At 44.7% G+C, this 17,658-nt stretch overlaps 1 protein-coding gene across 4 annotated transcripts in view; it reads left to right on the forward strand.

Moving 5' to 3' along the window:
• Positions 1-17,658, forward strand: part of GOLIM4 (golgi integral membrane protein 4) — a 56,162-nt gene that overhangs the window by 11,263 nt on the left and 27,241 nt on the right. For all 4 annotated transcript variants that reach the window (XM_060274399.1, XM_060274400.1, XM_060274401.1 and 1 more), the window contains exon 2: positions 16,938-17,012. In XM_060274399.1, coding sequence (XP_060130382.1) covers positions 16,938-17,012 — 75 coding nt within the window. The remainder of the gene's footprint in view (positions 1-16,937; positions 17,013-17,658) is intronic.

Genomic DNA, 17,658 nt, shown 5'->3' on the forward strand with positions numbered 1-17,658 from the left:
TGGCTCTTAATTGTTTGAATGGCCTCTTTCATGAAATGAAAGGTGGTATATAAATTCTATTATTAATAGTAATAGTAATAAAAATAACTCCCATCCTCCCAAATCAATGGCTATGCTGACTCAGGCTGATATCTGGAGCAGGGGTGGAGGAAGGGGGTTGTGGTGGGGGCTGTCTGGCTCGGGTGTCACCAGTGAGGGGGGTGACAAAATGCTGGGTGGCACTCACCGGTTCGTGGGGCCTGCAGCTTCTCTCCTGGGACTGATATGGTGGCTTGGGCGCCCACAGGCTCCGTGCTTCCCCAAACAGTCCACCACCTGCCTCTCCCTCAGCTGCAGGGCGGCTGAGTGGGAAGAGGCAGGCAGACTCCTCGGAGGCTCCACGGAGCATTTTGCCCTGGCTCACCCTGCCCCTATGGGCGGCTGGCCCTGCCCCTGGGCACAGGGCATGCGCGCCGCACCAGATGCCCAATTGGCTTGCTCCAGCGCTGATCTGGAGGCATGTTTATTAACTTTGCGATTGTAGGACATCTAATGTTTGGGGAGCTTGATGATGATGATGATGGCCGTGTGATGTAGAAAAGCTTTAGCATCTGAAAATACCACCAACCCATCATTTTCTGCATGGAAATAACACAGAAGAAAAGCCCTGTTGCTTCAGATCAAAGGACTACCTGATGCAGCGTCCAATTTCTGTTCAGCTTCTTAAAACCATTGCCGTCAATCTTAGACATGTTTATTTTACTTATTTATACAATTTAAATGCTGATAATTTCTAAGTGGCTTAATACGAAAAAATTGCTGTCATAAAATCGCATCTGAACTGTCAGGGTTTGTTGCGACTACTCTTGAGTAACGACTGTCCACATGCTTGTCTTTCAGACGTTTTTATTGGTGCACATTATTTACAGTGTAATGGATTGCTCATGTCATGTCTACCCACTCGAGTCAGATTCCTGCACTAAACTCTTTCGCGTTTTCGACCAGCATAAAAGCCTCGGAACTGAGAAGCGCCTCCCTTTCCTTCTCTTTCGCAGTTCCGGCATCGGAGGTACTGGTCTTCTGTCTGCCCTACTCCTGTCCACTCTTTCCGCCTCTCTCTCTTCCTGCCTATGGAGCAGGGGCTCTCTAGTCCTGTCAGAGCCCTGGCACTCCTTCTCCGCTTCCTGACTCACCTCTTCAGACCCCTCGCTTGGAGACGGGCTGCTTCTGATGGGGGGGGGGAGGTTCTCTGTAATCCCTCCCCCTTACATAAACTATAAGTGATCCATGGTATCAAAATACAGTACAGTACTAATTCACAACACTGATGTTTGGCAGGGGCGGACTTCACTGTTTCAAATTTCAGCGGAGCCGTGGTGCGAGGCCAAAATTTGGCACCCTCTCACCTTATGTTCTGCTCAATTCACTATGTCATAGCTGCAATGCCCTGCACCACCCCCTAGGCTTAGTGCCCAGTGTGGCAGAACCGGTCATGCTGCCCTAAGTCTGCCTCTGTGTTTGGTATTAATCAGGAAAAGGAACACTGGTGGTAGATTAGGGACACCTTTCTAATTTCATTTTTGCATTTGTACATATATAGCTGCACTTGCACATACCACTAAGCCAAACTGTGACTTAGCGCAAATATGCGCCCGTCACACTCCTCCCCAGTCCTTTCAGCTCAGCGTGGTGCAGCAGGTCAACCAAAGCATCGTCTGAACCTGAGATCATGCCTAAGGTATCTCCTTCTTAACCATGGGCCAAGGTGTGCTCATAGTTTGCCTTCTTGCGACATACGAACCAGGCCCATGGATTGTTGCAGTAAGACGTCTCATTGAGGCAGCAACTGGGCTATCTTTCTTTAACAACAACAACAACAACAACAACAACAACAACAACAACAACAACAACAACTTATTATTTGTACACCACCCATCGGGCTGGGTTTCCCCAGCCACTCTGGGCGGCTTCCAACAAAGATTAAAATACATTAAAATGTCACACATTAAAAACTTCCCTGAACAGGGCTGCCTTCAGATGTCTTCTAAATGTCAGGTAGTTGTTTATCTATTTGACATCTGATGGAAGGGCGTTCCACAGGGCGGGCTCCACTACTGAGAAGGCCCTCTGCCAGGTTCCCTGTAACCTCACTTCTCGCAGTGAGGGAACCGCCAGAAGGCCCTCTGCGCTGGACTTCAGTGTCCGGGCAGAACAATTGGGGGTGGGGGAGATGCTCCTTCAGGTATACTGGGCCGAGGCCGTTTTTAGAACATGTTCTCTTTAACAGGGCAGGCTCACATCTTGGAGGAAACCATCAGGTTGTCAGTATTAGCACTGGCTACCTGCTGATAAGATAAGGAAAATACTTGAAGGGCCAGATAATTCTGTATTGCCACATCTTTGACAAGCCAATCTCCTCTGTCTGATCAGTAAAGAACCACAAGAGCTTGACCACCTAGCTCTTGTGTCTGGGAAGCTTATAACCACCTTTGTCCCAGTCACCTGTTTCAGGTTAAAATTGCCTTCAGTGTCATAAACTCACATGGTTTGTGTCTCTTGATTACAAAGTCCCCAGTGTAATATGACCAGGGTGTTTTTTTCAGCCGGAACTCTCTGGAACTCAGTTCTGGCACGCGTCATTGCCATTATAAGAGAATAAGGGAGGCATTCATGGTGAGTTCCAGCACCTTTTTTTCTAGAAAAACGGCACTGGATCCTGTCCTGAAATATGCAATTCTAGCCTCTGTATCAAATGATGCAGTAATAGCTTTTATTTCAGGGTATCAAGTCTAAGCTATGGGTGCCATAGATGCCACAGGTACTGAGTGTTTGTAGAGCTACTGGAATATGGCATGAGGACTTATGGGCCTGGCTATGGCAGCTTTCCTAGAAGAAAGCTTCAATAAGATTGCAATCTAACAGAGCAATGCAAACACCCGGTCCACCTTGGCACAGGTTTCCCCCTCTGCCAGCGAGAATGCCAGAGTGTGCTTCCCCAAACAGCAGGCTGGCTGTGGTGTTCCATCAAGCCTTTTGCTGCCACTCTGGCCAGGGTTAAGGATTGTCCCCTATGTTTATTAAAATCAACACTCTGGATGTGCTAGATTTCTCTGTTGCCTCCTGGGTGTTATGGAGGATGTTTTATTGTACTTGTAACTTCAAAAACCAAGGGTGCCAACAGGGTTTTCTGTATGAGATTTGGGCCCTCTGCCCCCCCCAAAAGACGACACACATTTGCATGGCCTCGGTCCAGTATACCTGAAGGAGCGTCTGCACCCCCATCGTTCTGCCTGGACACTGAGGTCCAGTACCAAGGGCCTTCTGGCGGTTCCCTCGCTGTGAGAAGCCAAGTTACAGGGAACCAGGCAGAGGGCCTTCTTGGTAGTGCCACCCACCCTGTGGAACGCCCTCCCACCAGATGTCAAAGAGAAAAATAACTACCAGACTTTTAGAAGACATCTGAAGGCAGCCCTGTTTAGGAAGCTTTAAATCTTTAAAAAATTAGTGTATTTTAATATTTCTGTTGGAAGCTGCCCAGAGTGGCTGGGGAAACCCAGCCAGATGGGTGGAGTATAAATAATAAATTATTATTATTATTGTGTCACTTGCAAATGTATGGCCTCTTTTCAGATAATAAATAAGATATTCAGTCAAGCCTTTTCTAGCCACTGTGCAGGTTTTTCAGGTTCCTTGGAAGGGGAAACTGTTCTAAATATTTATACAGGAGGACAAATGTGGGTTTTTGTCACATTTGTTCTATCCCCCAGCACCCCTTCCTTTTAATATTTCTGATTAAATGCCAAAGGGATTGGTTTCTAATTTCCAGCAGCTTAGTTTCATCCCTGGATGGAGCCAATTAACAAACTTAATTACTGAATAGCTCTTGTAGTCCAGCACCCTTTACAGACAGTAATCAAAGCTTTACTAATTACATGCATTAGGCATCTTAATTTATTGACATACCCATGAAAAATTATCTCTGTGTTAGCCTAGATGGTCCTCCTTTCTTAATTATTGGATATTGTGGATGGAAAAAATGTTTTTTGGAGTGCTTCCTTATTATGCAAGTTTTTAAAACGGACCTTTTGTCGAGTGTGGGCAGGTGTGGGCTATCTTAATAGAAAAAGCAGCCTGTTTCCAAGTGACTAGCAAGGCCCCATCTCCCTTACCAAGGAAGTAGCATATCATACCACTTTAAACTGTCATAGCTTCCCCCAAGGAATTCTGGGAACTGTAGTCTGTTCAGGGTTGTTAAGAGGCCGTTCTTCCCTTCACAGTTCCTAGAATTCCCTGGGAAGAGAGTTTGATCGTTAAATCTCTGGTTATTGTAGTTATGTGTGGGGAAGAATAGGGGTCTGTTCATAGCTGCCAAGTTTTCCCTTTTCTCACGAGGAAGCCTATTCAGCATAAGGGAATTTCCCTTAAAAAGGGGGAGAACTTGGCAGCTATGTCTGTTAAGAAGTGAGAGCTGGACCATAAAGAAGGCTGATCGCTGAAGAATTGATGCTTTTGAATTATGGTGCTGGAGGAGACTCTTGCGAGTCCCATGGACTGCAAGAAGATCAAACCTATCCATTCTTAAGGAAATCAGCCCTGAGTGCTCACTGGAAGGACAGATCCTGAAGCTGAAGCTCAAGTACTTTGGCTACTTCATGAGAAGAGAAGACTCCCTGGAAAAGACCCTGATGTTGGGAAAGATGGAGGGCACAAGGAGAAGGGGACGACAGAGGATGAGATGGTTGGACAGTGTTCTTGAAGCTACGAACATGAGTTTGACCAAACTGCGGGAGGCAGTGGAAGACAGGAGTGCCTGGCATGCTCTGGTCCATGAGGTCACGAAGAGTCGGACATGACTAAACGACTAAACAACAACAACCAGCTTTCAGCTCCCTTAAACTACACTTTGCAGGATTCTTTGGGGGAAGCCATAACTGTTTAAAGTGGTATGAAACGCTACTCCCTTGGTAAGTTTGTTTAAACACGACTCCTCTGCTAAATGTGCTTAGTATTGCAGCAACAGTCCCATTGAACTCAAGTGGTCTTACTTTGGAGTCAACTTCTATAGGATCACAGTGTCATTTGGCTTAAATGTCAGGACTCTAAATGGAAAAAAATAGCTTTACAGTGAAGGATACTTCCCGCAGTCTACATTTATCCATAAAACTCCCTTAACAGTCTGACCATGGCATCTCTACAGATGGCACCATGGAACTTTTAGCAGCAGCAGTAGTAGATGCAGCTGGTGTCAAAACCAGCAAATCTTCACATTCTTCACATGATTGTTCAGCTCTCAGAACAATCTTTCCATTAGCAGCTTGAAAGCAGTAACCATATTTGACACTTGTATAGTGTTTTAGGTATTCAGAGTGCTTTCACATACATTACCCTCTTGTAATCCTTACAATAACATCGTAAAGTTAGTGTGTATTATATTATAGTATATTATAGGTGGGCTGACTGAGCCTGAGAGAGAGACTGGCTTGCCTAAGGCCCCCTTGCGAGTTTGTGGCAGAAGCAAGATCCAAACTCGTGACTCCCTGATCTCTGGCATTGTCTGTTAGCCTCTGCAGTACATCAGCTTTGTTTTGTGACAGTCATTCTGATTCTCTGTAAAAATTACTTGGACTCTAAATACCTGCTGACATAACATGCCCAAAGTGCTAATTGATATCTAAGGTCTTGAATGTGATGCTATTTCAATTCTATGGTCAGGGGCAACCCTAGCAATAATGACAAATAATAAACAACAATGCATGGATGGAGATTCAAAATTGGCGAGGCTGTTTTCCCTGGGTTGGGAAGTGGAAACTGACTAATAAACGTTTCTACTTTTCATTCTGGAAATAAAATACTCCTACGGAATTGTTGGAAGTGGAGAAGTGAAGTTTTATGGCTTTTACGCTTGTTTGGACTTGTTGGGCAAGAAGGAAAATCACATTGCGAAACATCCTGCTAATGTATGCTCTAGTAATGCACAGTTACATTCACAGACTAGAAGGTCTTATCTAAATTCAGTTATTTGGATTAATGGGAAACAGGTGCACCCCAGTGGGGAATCCTTAACGGTACCTTAGCCAATGAATCCGTTTTGTGCCTTGGACTCCCGCCTCGTGACTTTCTCCCATCCATCCCTTCCTACCTTCTTGCAGCAGATAATAGTGTGCATCCTTAGGTTGCTCACGTCTCGGGGTTTGCTGTGTATTTCAGAATTTTAAGCCAGGGGGTGGGGAACCTCCAGCCCATGGGCCCCACCAGGCCTCCCCCTGTTTGATGCCAGGTGTGGGGTAGATAAATACATGACTGGTCTGCGGTTTCCAGGCACCCCATGTCATCTGATTGTTGGCACCTGCAAATCCCCCTGCACAACGCTTTGCAAGCCCTGTCAATCAGGGGACTGGAGAGGCTTGCAAATAGCCGCCCACACGGATCTGCAGGTGCCGACAATCAGCTGATCATCGGTGCTTGAAAAGCACAGTGCCTTCATCTGAACCCTTTGATTTTAAACCTTGTGGGCAAAAATGGGCCACCTGCTGTCATTGTAACATTGGGTGATTCTTAGGTGGGTGGCCCTGCCCACCTGTCAAATTTGGCCTGTAGGGGTTGGGGAAATAAGGATCTGGTCTGTTGGCCGGATCTAAATCTCCACCTATTTTTTACACTCCACAAACATCGTGATCTCTAAGGGAATGTCCTAAACTTCAGGGGTAAGAGTATTTTCTACATGGCTTGAAGGCTTTTGCTATTGAATGTCCCCTTCCATGTTCACCAGGCTCCATGCTGATGCAGCTGGCACAGCTTCTCCTACCAGTTTCCACCCTCTGATCTGCTGGGCACCTCTCTTTATCTCATAGCCCCCACTCTCTTTGAGTCTTGAGCCTCAAAATACCTGGAAATCCTATGCTTTGCACTTCTAGATAACTCTAAATGTGTTGAACGTGGGGGTGGGGAAGCACACACAGGTCATTAAATTTGTGTGTGTGTTTATGTTGTGGTTAATGTGTATAGCAAAAATGTGTGACACTGAAGGTGTGAATCTTCATAATGTATATAAATTCAAGGGCCTTCCTTGGCTGCACTGCTAGTTCTGCTTTTCTACATAAGATTTGGGCTTGAGTGTATCTGTCTTAAGCCTTGTGTAACAAAACTGCTTTGAGGAAGTGGCTTTAACAGTTTTGAGATGTTGGTAACCACATCTCCCTCCTGGGTTTTTCCTCTCTGGCAAGAATCGGTTGGAGATGAGGACTGAGCCAAGAAAAATACTAGAATCCCATAATGTTTGGATCTAAAATGTTAGGATCAGATAAGCTCCCTAACATCTTAGAAAACCAATTCTGCTGTCGCATCAAGGATGGAGTGACTTTTGAAACAGAGTCCTAGCCAAAACGTTGTCTGTAAAGTTATTTATGTTAAAATACGCCTGCTTTTTGGGAGAAAAGCAATAACAAACCTAGACAGAATCTTAAAAAGCAGAGACATCACCTTGCCGACAAAGGTCCGTACAGTATAGTTAAAGCTATGGTTTTCCCAGTAGTGATGTATGGAAATGAGAGCTGGACCATAAAGAAGGCTGATCAAAGAATTGATGCTTTTGATTTATGGTGCTGGAGGAGACTCTTGAGAGTCCCATGGACTGCAAGAAGATCAAACCTATCCATTCTGAGGGAAATTAGCCCTGAGTGCTCACTGGAAGGACAGATCCTGAAGCTGAGGCTCCAATACTTTGACCACCTCATGAGAAGAGAAGACTCCCTGGAAAAGACCCTGATGTTGGGAAAGATTGAGGGCACTAGGAGACGGAGATGACAGAGGACGATATGGTTGGACAGTGTTCTCGAAGCTACCGACATGAGTCTGACCAAACTGCAGGAGGCAGTGGAAGACAGGAGTGCCTGGCGTGCTCTGGTCCATGGAGTCATGCAGAGTCGGACACGGCTAAATGACTAAACAGCAACAACAATGTTAAAAGCAATGACAACAACACTGCTAAGGCAAAATTGTGTCCTTAGTTGTTATAGATCTGCACCGTGGTTCTTGGTTCTGCCAGAATAAAATATATTTTCATATCTGTGCACTCGCTGCGGTTTTAAGTTTAAGGCAGGAGAAAGCAGTGCTTCGTCTGCAGCCCCAGACACACTTTAAATTGTCAAGTCCCATTGGACTCAGTGAGGCTCACCTCTGAGACTTCCCCAAACTGGTTCCCTCAGATGTTGGCCAGGGATGATGGACATTAACATTTCAAGAAACATTGAGAGCATCAGGTTGGAGAGTCTCTAGTGAATTGGGGTTTTTTGGGGGGGGGGGTCTCTAGCAGATGTGAGCCTCTTAACCATAAAGCCTCTTACCCATTGCTTGTCCCCAGGACCTGGCAATCAGAGGTGTCTACCCCCTGCAAATGTCCTTCCTAGCTAATAGCCTTTAGTAGATCCTATCCTTTCTGAACATTTCTCATCCTTTCGATTGTCATTTTATAATTATGAAGTGGAAGAATAAATGTCCGCCCACTCCAGTTAAGGCTTCCAATATACCGATGACATTAATTATATGAATTTGCAACATGCAAGTTTCTAATAGTGCCCTCTGTACTGAGGTACTTGCTTTATTGAAAGGAAATGAGAGAATGCAGAAGGAATGAATAAGCTCTTGGTTTTCAGAAGCTTCTTATGCCAAGTGGAAATTTTTGGGAGGACAGTGATTCTGCTTTTATACAGTGGGCCTATTTTTTTTAAGTGTGCATACAAACAGCCAGGGGAAAAATCCACTATGCACTTCTAACTTGAAATTTGGAAGAATTCATTTTTAATTAAAATAACACCCATGTTTAATTAGAGTTCCATCTTTCTTTCTTTAATTTTAAAAATAAGAGTAATGAAAAGATGATTTCATCTTTGGGTTTAGAAGTTCACAGTTTTGTAACACCCTGAAACTATGGCTGTGGTGATGAATTGGACTACAGATGTCAGAAGGTCAATGTTTTGCTGGTATTTAAACCAGATTATTTAAATCAGATGTTTCAATATAGGCACAGCATTATTTGCTAGTTATTAATATTTTTCATTATTGTTAAGCACTATGCAGACTGTTAAACACTTACAAAGCACCTAAAATTACCTAAGCATTATATATGTATCAAAAGATAAGAGAGCCCCTGCCTGCAGGCCCACAATCTAATAGCCGCAATACTAAAATAAAAAGGAATAGGGAGGGAAGAGGAAAGCAAGCATTGGGGCAGCTTCTTCTGCACTGGCCAATGGATGGGACCAGGTTTTACTCCCCATTGGCATGGTATTCTTTATAAGAGACAAGGTACAGCCTCCAAGTGCCCTTAATGCCCTGGCTGGTGGGAGAGGTCAGAGAGTAAGCCACCCTTTGATTATGCAGTCCTATGGCAATTGAGAGTAACTTGTTAGGTTTCTATTCCTCTCACTGTGCAGGTAACATGCCTCTGTTATGCATTTCAGTAAAGATTGTTGGAATCACGGGAGCGGATGTTTTCTGTTTTCTGTTTCCATTTGTTTTTTCTTCAGACTTCTCTCAGCGAGAGGAGACATGTTTTCCTTTTGTTCTGCCTTACACTTAATAAAGTAGCTTTCAGTACACAACCTCAGCCTGGCTCCATCTGCGTTTTATCTCTGCTGGACTCAGTGTCTCCAAGACATGGGTCGTAATAAATCGTCGGGAAAGGGCTGTCGGAATTCCCTAGAGCTGCATGCTGACCGCTGATGGGGGAGACGGGCTGGATTCGTTCCTGACCAGACATAACTAGCCTTATTGTTACATATCATTATTAGTTGTTATTGCTTTGGGTTTCAGAGGGCAGGACCAGTCCCTGGCATCTCCAAAAAGTGTATTAAAACTTTGGGGAATTTTCCATGGTCTTACAGGTGAAACTCAGAAAATTAGAATATCATCAAAAAGTGCATTTATTTCAGTAACGCAATTTAAAAGGTGAAACCAATATATCAGATAGATGCATGACATGCAAAGCAAGATATGTCAAGCCTTTATTTGTTGTAATTGTAATTAGTTGTTGTTAGGCGGGTCAATTATAGAAGAAGAAGAGTTTGGATTTGATATCCCTCTTTATCACTACCCGAAGGAGTCTCAAAGCGGCTAACAATCTCCTTTCCCCTCCTCCCCCACAACAGACACCCTGTGAGGTGAGTGGGGCTGAGAGACTTCAGAGAAGTGTGACTAGCCCAAGGTCACCCAGCAGCTGCATGTGGAGGAGCAGAGACGTGAACCCGGCTTCCCAGATTACGAGTCTACCGCTCTTAACCACTACACCACACTGGCTCTCTATAAATGGAATGTAATTAATGAAATGTAAAAGCGATGTTTATTTTTGTTTATTTTTGTATTATTGTAACTATTTGTTTTATTACTGTGGGATTTCCAAAAGAAAGCATTTGTAAAAATTAAAATAAAAAAATAAGTTGCATTACTGAAATAAATGCACTTTTCGATGATATTATAATTTATGTTAAAACATAAGATAGTAGTTTCAATTATTATTGTTATGTTGATAACTTTTCATTATTTACACATAGGGAATAATTGCTTTTGGGATCTTCAGGGTAACATTCCCGCTAAAATCAATCAGTAATTTTAAAGTGAGGAGTATTGTCACTACAGTCTGTTTGCACATTTCCACAGGACATTGAGGGAAGTACAGAATGCTGAACTGGCAGAATTGTTTCATACCAGAAACAGCACCATCTTAACACTGCACAAAGTGTGCTGATTCTTGCTGAACCGAGTATAGAGACTTGGAAACACAGCTGTTCAGGTCATTCCTAGCAGCGTTTCTTTGATTTAGGTTTGTAAGGATGAAACAGGTTGATGGGTTTAGGACAAGCTGAGCAGCTGTTCCAAGTTAAGATAGGGCTGTTGTGTAAGTGAAATGAATACAAACCACCCTCTGAGATGGAATTTAATAAATTGGAGGCTGCTGTCCAGCACACAACTAGCTTGCTTAAATTCCGCTGAGGTCAAGGAGGAGAACCAAGGATAGAAGGATGAGGATGCGACCTCTGGGTTATTACAATGGTACCTCGACTTATGAACGACTCAACAACCGAATTTTTCGACTTACGAGTGGGTAAAATGGCCACACGCTTACGAATTTCTCGACATCCGAATGGAAACCGCGGCAGTTTTAGATAGGGTTTTTCCGACTTACGAATTTTTAGATGGGGTTGCTTCGGCTTACGAATTTTTTCGTTTCCAATCCATTCCTATGGGAAATCGTGTTTCCAATGGCGCTTTTTGGCTTACGAATTTTTCGACCTACGTTCCGCCTTTGGAACGGATTAAATTCGTAAGTCGAGGCACCAGTGTATTGGGGAATATGGTTCAGAACACCACGTCTCATTTTCTTTGCAACATCAGGTCATAAGAGCAATATGAGAGCTTTGCGGGATCAGACCAAAGGTCTGTCAAATCCAGCACATTGGTCAGCCAGGTGCCTATGGGAAACCCACAAGCAGGGCAGGAGGACAATGTCTATCTCCTGTTTTGTTCCCCAAGGAACTTTTACTCAGAGTCATGCTTCCTCTGATCCTGAAGGTAGCATTCAGCTGTCATGACTAGAAGCCATCACTTTACACCTCAGTAATTTGTAAGTAAAGGTAAAACGGTAAAGGACCCTGTTGTGTATTGAGTCAAAGGATTTTATATCTGTATTACTATTGTCTGTATTTGCATTAGGGTATAACTGTCTTTTGGTTCCAGAAGGTACAGCTACTATTGGTTCATTTAAGCTGCTGTATTTGGATCCTCTGTCTTATCGGTTCCCTCCAAAAGGCAGCACTGTGATTGCCTGATATTGTTCCCTCCAAAATGTCTAGCTAGTCCCCTGTCCCTTTCTAGCTAGTCCCCTGTCCCTATAAATATAGCTTTCCTCTCCTCAGAGCCCAGTCTTGTTTGCTTTAATAAAGAAGTGTTACTAGAGAACTGTTTCCAGCATATTATGTCAAGAGAGCTGAAATCACGAACCCCACGTCACAACAGACCCCTGGACGGTTAAGTCCAGTAAAGGCGACTATGGGTTGCGGCACTTTCAGGCTGAGAGAGCCAGCGTTTGTCCACAGACAGCTTTCTGGGTCATGTGGCCAGCATGACTAAACTGCTTCTGGTGCAACGGAACACTGTGACAGAAACCAGAGTGCACGGAAACGCTGTTTACCTTCCTGCCGCAGCAGTACCTATTAATCTACTTTCACTGGTGTGCTTTCGAATGGGTAGGTTGGCAGAAGCTGGGACAGAGCAATGGGAGCTGTTGCGGGGATTTGAACCGCCAACCTTCCAATCGGCAAGCCCAAGAGGCTCAGTGGTTTAGACCACAGTGCCACCCGTGTCCCCTGTACCTTTTTATAAGATTTCTCAGCTGTCCTTCACCACAGGCAGGGCCGGCTCTAGGTAGATCCCCGGTGGCGCAGGGCACTACGGCACAGGGCCGCCAGGAGGGCGCCGCGAGCTGCGCCCACCCGCTGGCCGGTCGGTTCAACTCGCAGCTGCGCCCACGGCAACCGCGCTGTGCCTGCCCGCCCGCCCGCCCGCCGTGCAGCAGCGCCTGTGGCGGCTGCGCTGCGCCCGCCCGCCTCGCTGGGAAACGGGACGGGGGGCGCCGGAGGGATCCGTTGCTCCACGGCGCCAGGGTGAATGAGTGAATTATTCACATAATATGATAATTTGCAATCAAGTCACATCTACTGGGGTGTGTGTGTGTGTGACAGAAAGGCAGGGGAAGAAAAAGGCTTTTAATTTTCAGTTCCATTGTGTTCTTTTTCTCCCCTCGCCCATGCTCCAATTAAAGGGTGGAAAGAATGCATAATCAGATGGAAGATAATTCTGACTTTACTTGATTTATTGCTAGTTCACTTGGCATGTATTGACTGTGTGTTGATGTGTGATTAGGTTTATCATCCCTTTGGGCCACCATTGACTGCTACCAACTGATTTTTTCCTGTTTATAACCTTCGTATCCCTTTTCCCTCCCGCATTGCACTATGTACATAAGCAGAAGGGGAGGAGAACAGCTTCCATTATATGCGTTTTTAAAACACACACATCTGGAATCTTTAAATGATTGCAGCATCTTTCAGTTTAGACAGTTTAAAAAAGCTGCGTCTTTTGAAACCAGGCAGTAATCTGTGTGAGGATTGTGAAAAGGTCTTAGCACCCTAATGGCCTCATCCTGTCTTCTGAAAATAGGAAGTTGCCTTATACCAGGGGTGGCCAACTCTCAAGAGACTGTGATCTACTTTCAGAATTAAAAACTGGCAGTGATCTACCCCCATTTTTGGGGGGTTCAGCTCAAAGTTGTTGAGCTTTTTCTAGGGAGCAGAAAGGGGTTAAAAAAAGCTTTTGGGGGGAGGGTTAAAGGGGCAGGAGTCAGTTTTAGCGACGCTCAAGAAAGGGAGCCAAAGATCTACCAAAACCTCACGGGGATCTACCAGTAGATCGCAATCGACCTGTTGGACATCCCTGCCTTATACCATATCATTTGTCCTTTGAACTCCATGTGGTGTAATGGTTAGGGTGTCCGACCTGGATCTGGGAGACCAGGGTTCAAATCCAATCTCTGTCATGAAGCACCTTGGGTGACCATGAGTCAATTCACTGTCTCTTAGCCTCCCAGGCTTGCTGTGAGGATAGAATGAGGAGGGGAAACGTCATTCATGCTGTGACTTTGAGCTTCTTGGTGGAAAGATGGGAAAGAACTCTAATAAGGACTTGGTATTGTCTACACTGACTGGCAGCAGTTGGGTCTTTCTCGGTGCTACCTGGAGATGCTGGTGATCTAGGTACCTTCTGTATGCAAGGCAGATGTTCTGCCACTCAGCTATGGTCTAGCTAGGGTCTAGAAGCCAAGCCTTATGAAGAACAGTTGAAGGAGCTGGGTATGCTTAGCCTGGAAAGAGGAGACTGAGGGGAGATTTGATAGCCATTGTCAGATATCTGAAGGGCTGTCACATGGAGGATGGAGCAAGCTTGTTTTTCCCCCCTGCTCTGGAAGGTAGGACTCGAATCAATGGCTTCAAGTTGCAGGAAAGGAGATTCCAAATAGAGATACGAAAAAACTTTCTGGTGGTATGAGCTGTTCTGACAGTGGAACACTCTCCCTCCCCTCGGGAGGTTGTGAACTCTCCTTCCTTGGAGATTTTTAAGCAGAGGTTGGGTGGCCGTCTGTCATGGATGCTTTAGCTGAGATTCCAGCATTGCAAGGGGGTGGACTAGATGACCCTTGGGTACCTCCAGCTCTCTTGAGATTCTGTATGCACTGCCAATCTGCCGGCCCAAAATTGTTCCTCAAAGAGAGAAAGGGACTCTATAAGCTCAGAGGTGGCACCTTGCTGCCCTTCCCATATTTGCACCCCACCTTTCCATCCTGCAGGATGGCGCAAGACCATGCCTCCTGACTGGGAAGCTTAAAGTGCATAGCATATCTCTTCTTGTTGCTTCCGACAGACCCCTGAGCCTGTAGCCGTGGGCTCAGCCCAATTACGTGCGTTCGAAATGCACCAGAAAGCTAAAGAAAGGAAGTTCATGCAAATGGTTAACACAGATGGTTTGCTCTTGTAATGCTAGCAGGTTGTAAAGGTGGACTACAGTGGTACCTCGGTTTATGAACACAATTGGTTCCGGAAGTCTGTTCATAAACTGAAGCGTTCATAAACTGAAGCGAACTTTCCCATTGAAAGTAATGGAAAGTGGATTAATCCGTTCCAGACGGTCCGCGGAGTAACCGTTCATAAACTGAAGCGAACTTTTCCATTGAAAGTAATGGAAAGTGGATTAATCCGTTCCAGACAGGTCCGCGAAGTACTTAAACTGAAGCGTTCATAAACTGAAACATGGGTGTAATTGGTTCCGGAAGTCTGTTCATAAACTGAAGCGTTCATAAACTGAAGCGAACTTTCCCATTAAAAGTAATGGAAAGTGAATTAATCCGTTCCAGATGGGTCCGTGGCGTTCATAAACCGAAAATTCATAAACCGAGGTGTTCATAAACCGAGGTTCCACTGTACATATAATAGCAAAGAAAAGTGAGAGACTGGGGAAAGGACCAAGCTATCAGCTCACATTAAAATGCAGTCACCAACAATACACCCATCTTAAATTAGTGGAACATGAATAATTATAATACTAATACAAAGTGTTGATGCTGACCTTTAAAGCCCTAAACCAGGCATCCCCAAACTTTGGTGGCCCTCCAGATGTTTTGGACTACAATTCCCATCATCCCTGACCACTGGTCCTGTTAGCTAGGGATCATGGGAGTTGTAGGCCAAAACATCTGGAGGGCCGCAGTTTGGGGGTGCCTGCCCTAAACGGCCTCTGTCCGGTATACCTGAAGGAGCCTCTCCTCCCCCATCGTTCTGCCCGGACACTGAGGTCCAGCTCCGAGGGCCTTCTGGCAGTTTCCTCACTACGAGAAGCCAAGTTACAGGGAACCAGGCAGAGGGCCTTCTCGGTAGTGGCACCCGCCCTGTGGAACGCCCTCCCACCAGATGTCAAAGAGAAAAACAACTACCAAACTTTTAGAAGACATCTGAAGGCAGCCCTGTTTAGGGAAGCTTTTAATGTTTAATAGATTATTGCATTTTAATGTTCTGTTCTGTTGGAAGCCGCCCAGAGTGACTGGGGAAACTCAGCCAGATGGGCAGGGTATAAATAATAATAATAATAAATTATTATTATTATTATTATTATTATTATTATTATTATTATTTATACATTGCGTACCTACAGGTTTGTGTGCATAGGGGCCTCTTTTCAGATCTCCTGCTCTTCATGCACACATCTGAGCGTGGGGCACACAAAGGAAGGGGTGGCAATGTTTGGAGCAGGGCCACCAGCACGATCTCACTCCTGCTTCCATGTGTTATATGGAGGGGATTTATGAAAGAGGCTTTGGAGCTGAACTCTCTCCACCTGTGAGGAACGTGTTGCAAAAGATCAACCTGAAACTAACTTCTGAACAGTGTTAGAAACTGGGATAGGAAAGCTAGGAGCTACATGGCACCTTAAACGTAGGTTATGGGCGCAACAACGGAATGTCTAGGCGCACTTTTTATAACAAGAATACAAAGCTGAAAATGAATGAACTGCAGCTAAAATATTATGTTCATTTTTCACATGGTCTAGTCCTTTCCCTGCCCACCCCTCTAATATTCTTAAGAGGGTCCCTTCTCCAGTCTTCAGAGAGTATCTGGAAGTGGGGAGGCAGAAAAAGGTCCTCCTTTCCTTCCACTCTGCAGATCTGAAATCTTAGGCGCAGTACTGCGCCCAGAGCTCAGAAACTGCTTGCGCTAATGAAATTCCCTGTTGCAAAATGCGCCAAGAACAACAGGAGTTTTGAACACTGTTTCTGGAGAATATTCAGCTTCTCCAGCAGGGGGGAAGATTGTGTGTGTGTGTGTGTGCGCGCGCAAATATCCATATATGTGCAAGCCAGTATAGCCTTACACTGAGTCACGCCATTAGTCCATCTAGCCCAGTGTTATTAACGCAGATTGGCAGCAGATCCCCAGGATTTCTGATTAAAGTCTTTGCCCAACCCTAGCTGGAGATGAACCTTGGGTGGAACCCCAAGACTTTTAACTTGCCAAGCAGATGCTCTGCAATGGAACTACAGCATCTTCCATCAAATAAAGACCAACTGGCAAGCTTTTGGCTACCTGGGTGCATGCAACCTGTCATTTCCCAAAGGCCACATTGTTGATGCACAAATTGCATGGTTTGTGCAACTTCACTGAACTTTCTTTTGCTGATTTTGTTATGGATTCCTTCCCTCCTATTCTTGTACATCCAATTATTATTATTATTATTATTATTATTATTATTATTATTATTATTATTATATTATGTTTTCAAAATGGACACACACACACTTTCTTACCTGTTGAACTACTCCTCATTTACATCCAGTTTATTGATTTTTTTTACTTTTTCAGTTGTATATGAGCACCGGTCAAGATTAGAGAAATCTTTGCAGAAAGAAAGGCTTGAACATAAGAAAGCAAAAGAAGGTAAAGGATTTTACATTTCTCAAAAAGAAAAAGAATAGGAAACAGGAGAAATGTTGTTCCCACTTGTATTGTTATTACAGGAACAGTGTGTTGCATTCAGGGTCATCGCGGTTTTCAAAACTCCTTTAAAATAGGTTATGCTTTGCCAAACATTTTTGAAAACGAGAATTGGCTATTTTGCTTAGTAGCGATCAAATCTCTGGAGTTTCTTAATGAGTTTTTACTGCCATCTAGTGGATAAAGAAAACAGCAACAAAACGGCATCTGACTATGAGTGTTTTCCCAAACTAAAGTTTTGATTCTTCCACTCAAAAACACATTTATATTTCTACAGTTATACCTATGGATATAGTTCCTGGCCAGTACCCAGAACAGTAGGCAAACACACTTTACAGATTATGGCATAATTCAGGTAACAGTGTCTCCTGGCATCCCATTATAACCATTGCTCATTCGGCTAGGGCTGTGCTTTCTGGGTCATGTTGGCACTTCTGAGATTCCACTGCATCTCTATGAGTTGTAACACAGGCTTAATAAGTCAGTCCTGGTATTTCCTTATTCCAGTGGTCGGTTTCAGGCCCCCCAGGTCTCTGGATTCGGCCTGCGAGGCTGTTTTGGGTAAGCCCATGCCCCCCTTCCCAAGCCT

This window comes from Zootoca vivipara, chromosome 5, assembly GCF_963506605.1.
Source record: "Zootoca vivipara chromosome 5, rZooViv1.1, whole genome shotgun sequence".
Lineage (NCBI taxonomy): Eukaryota > Metazoa > Chordata > Lepidosauria > Squamata > Lacertidae > Zootoca > Zootoca vivipara.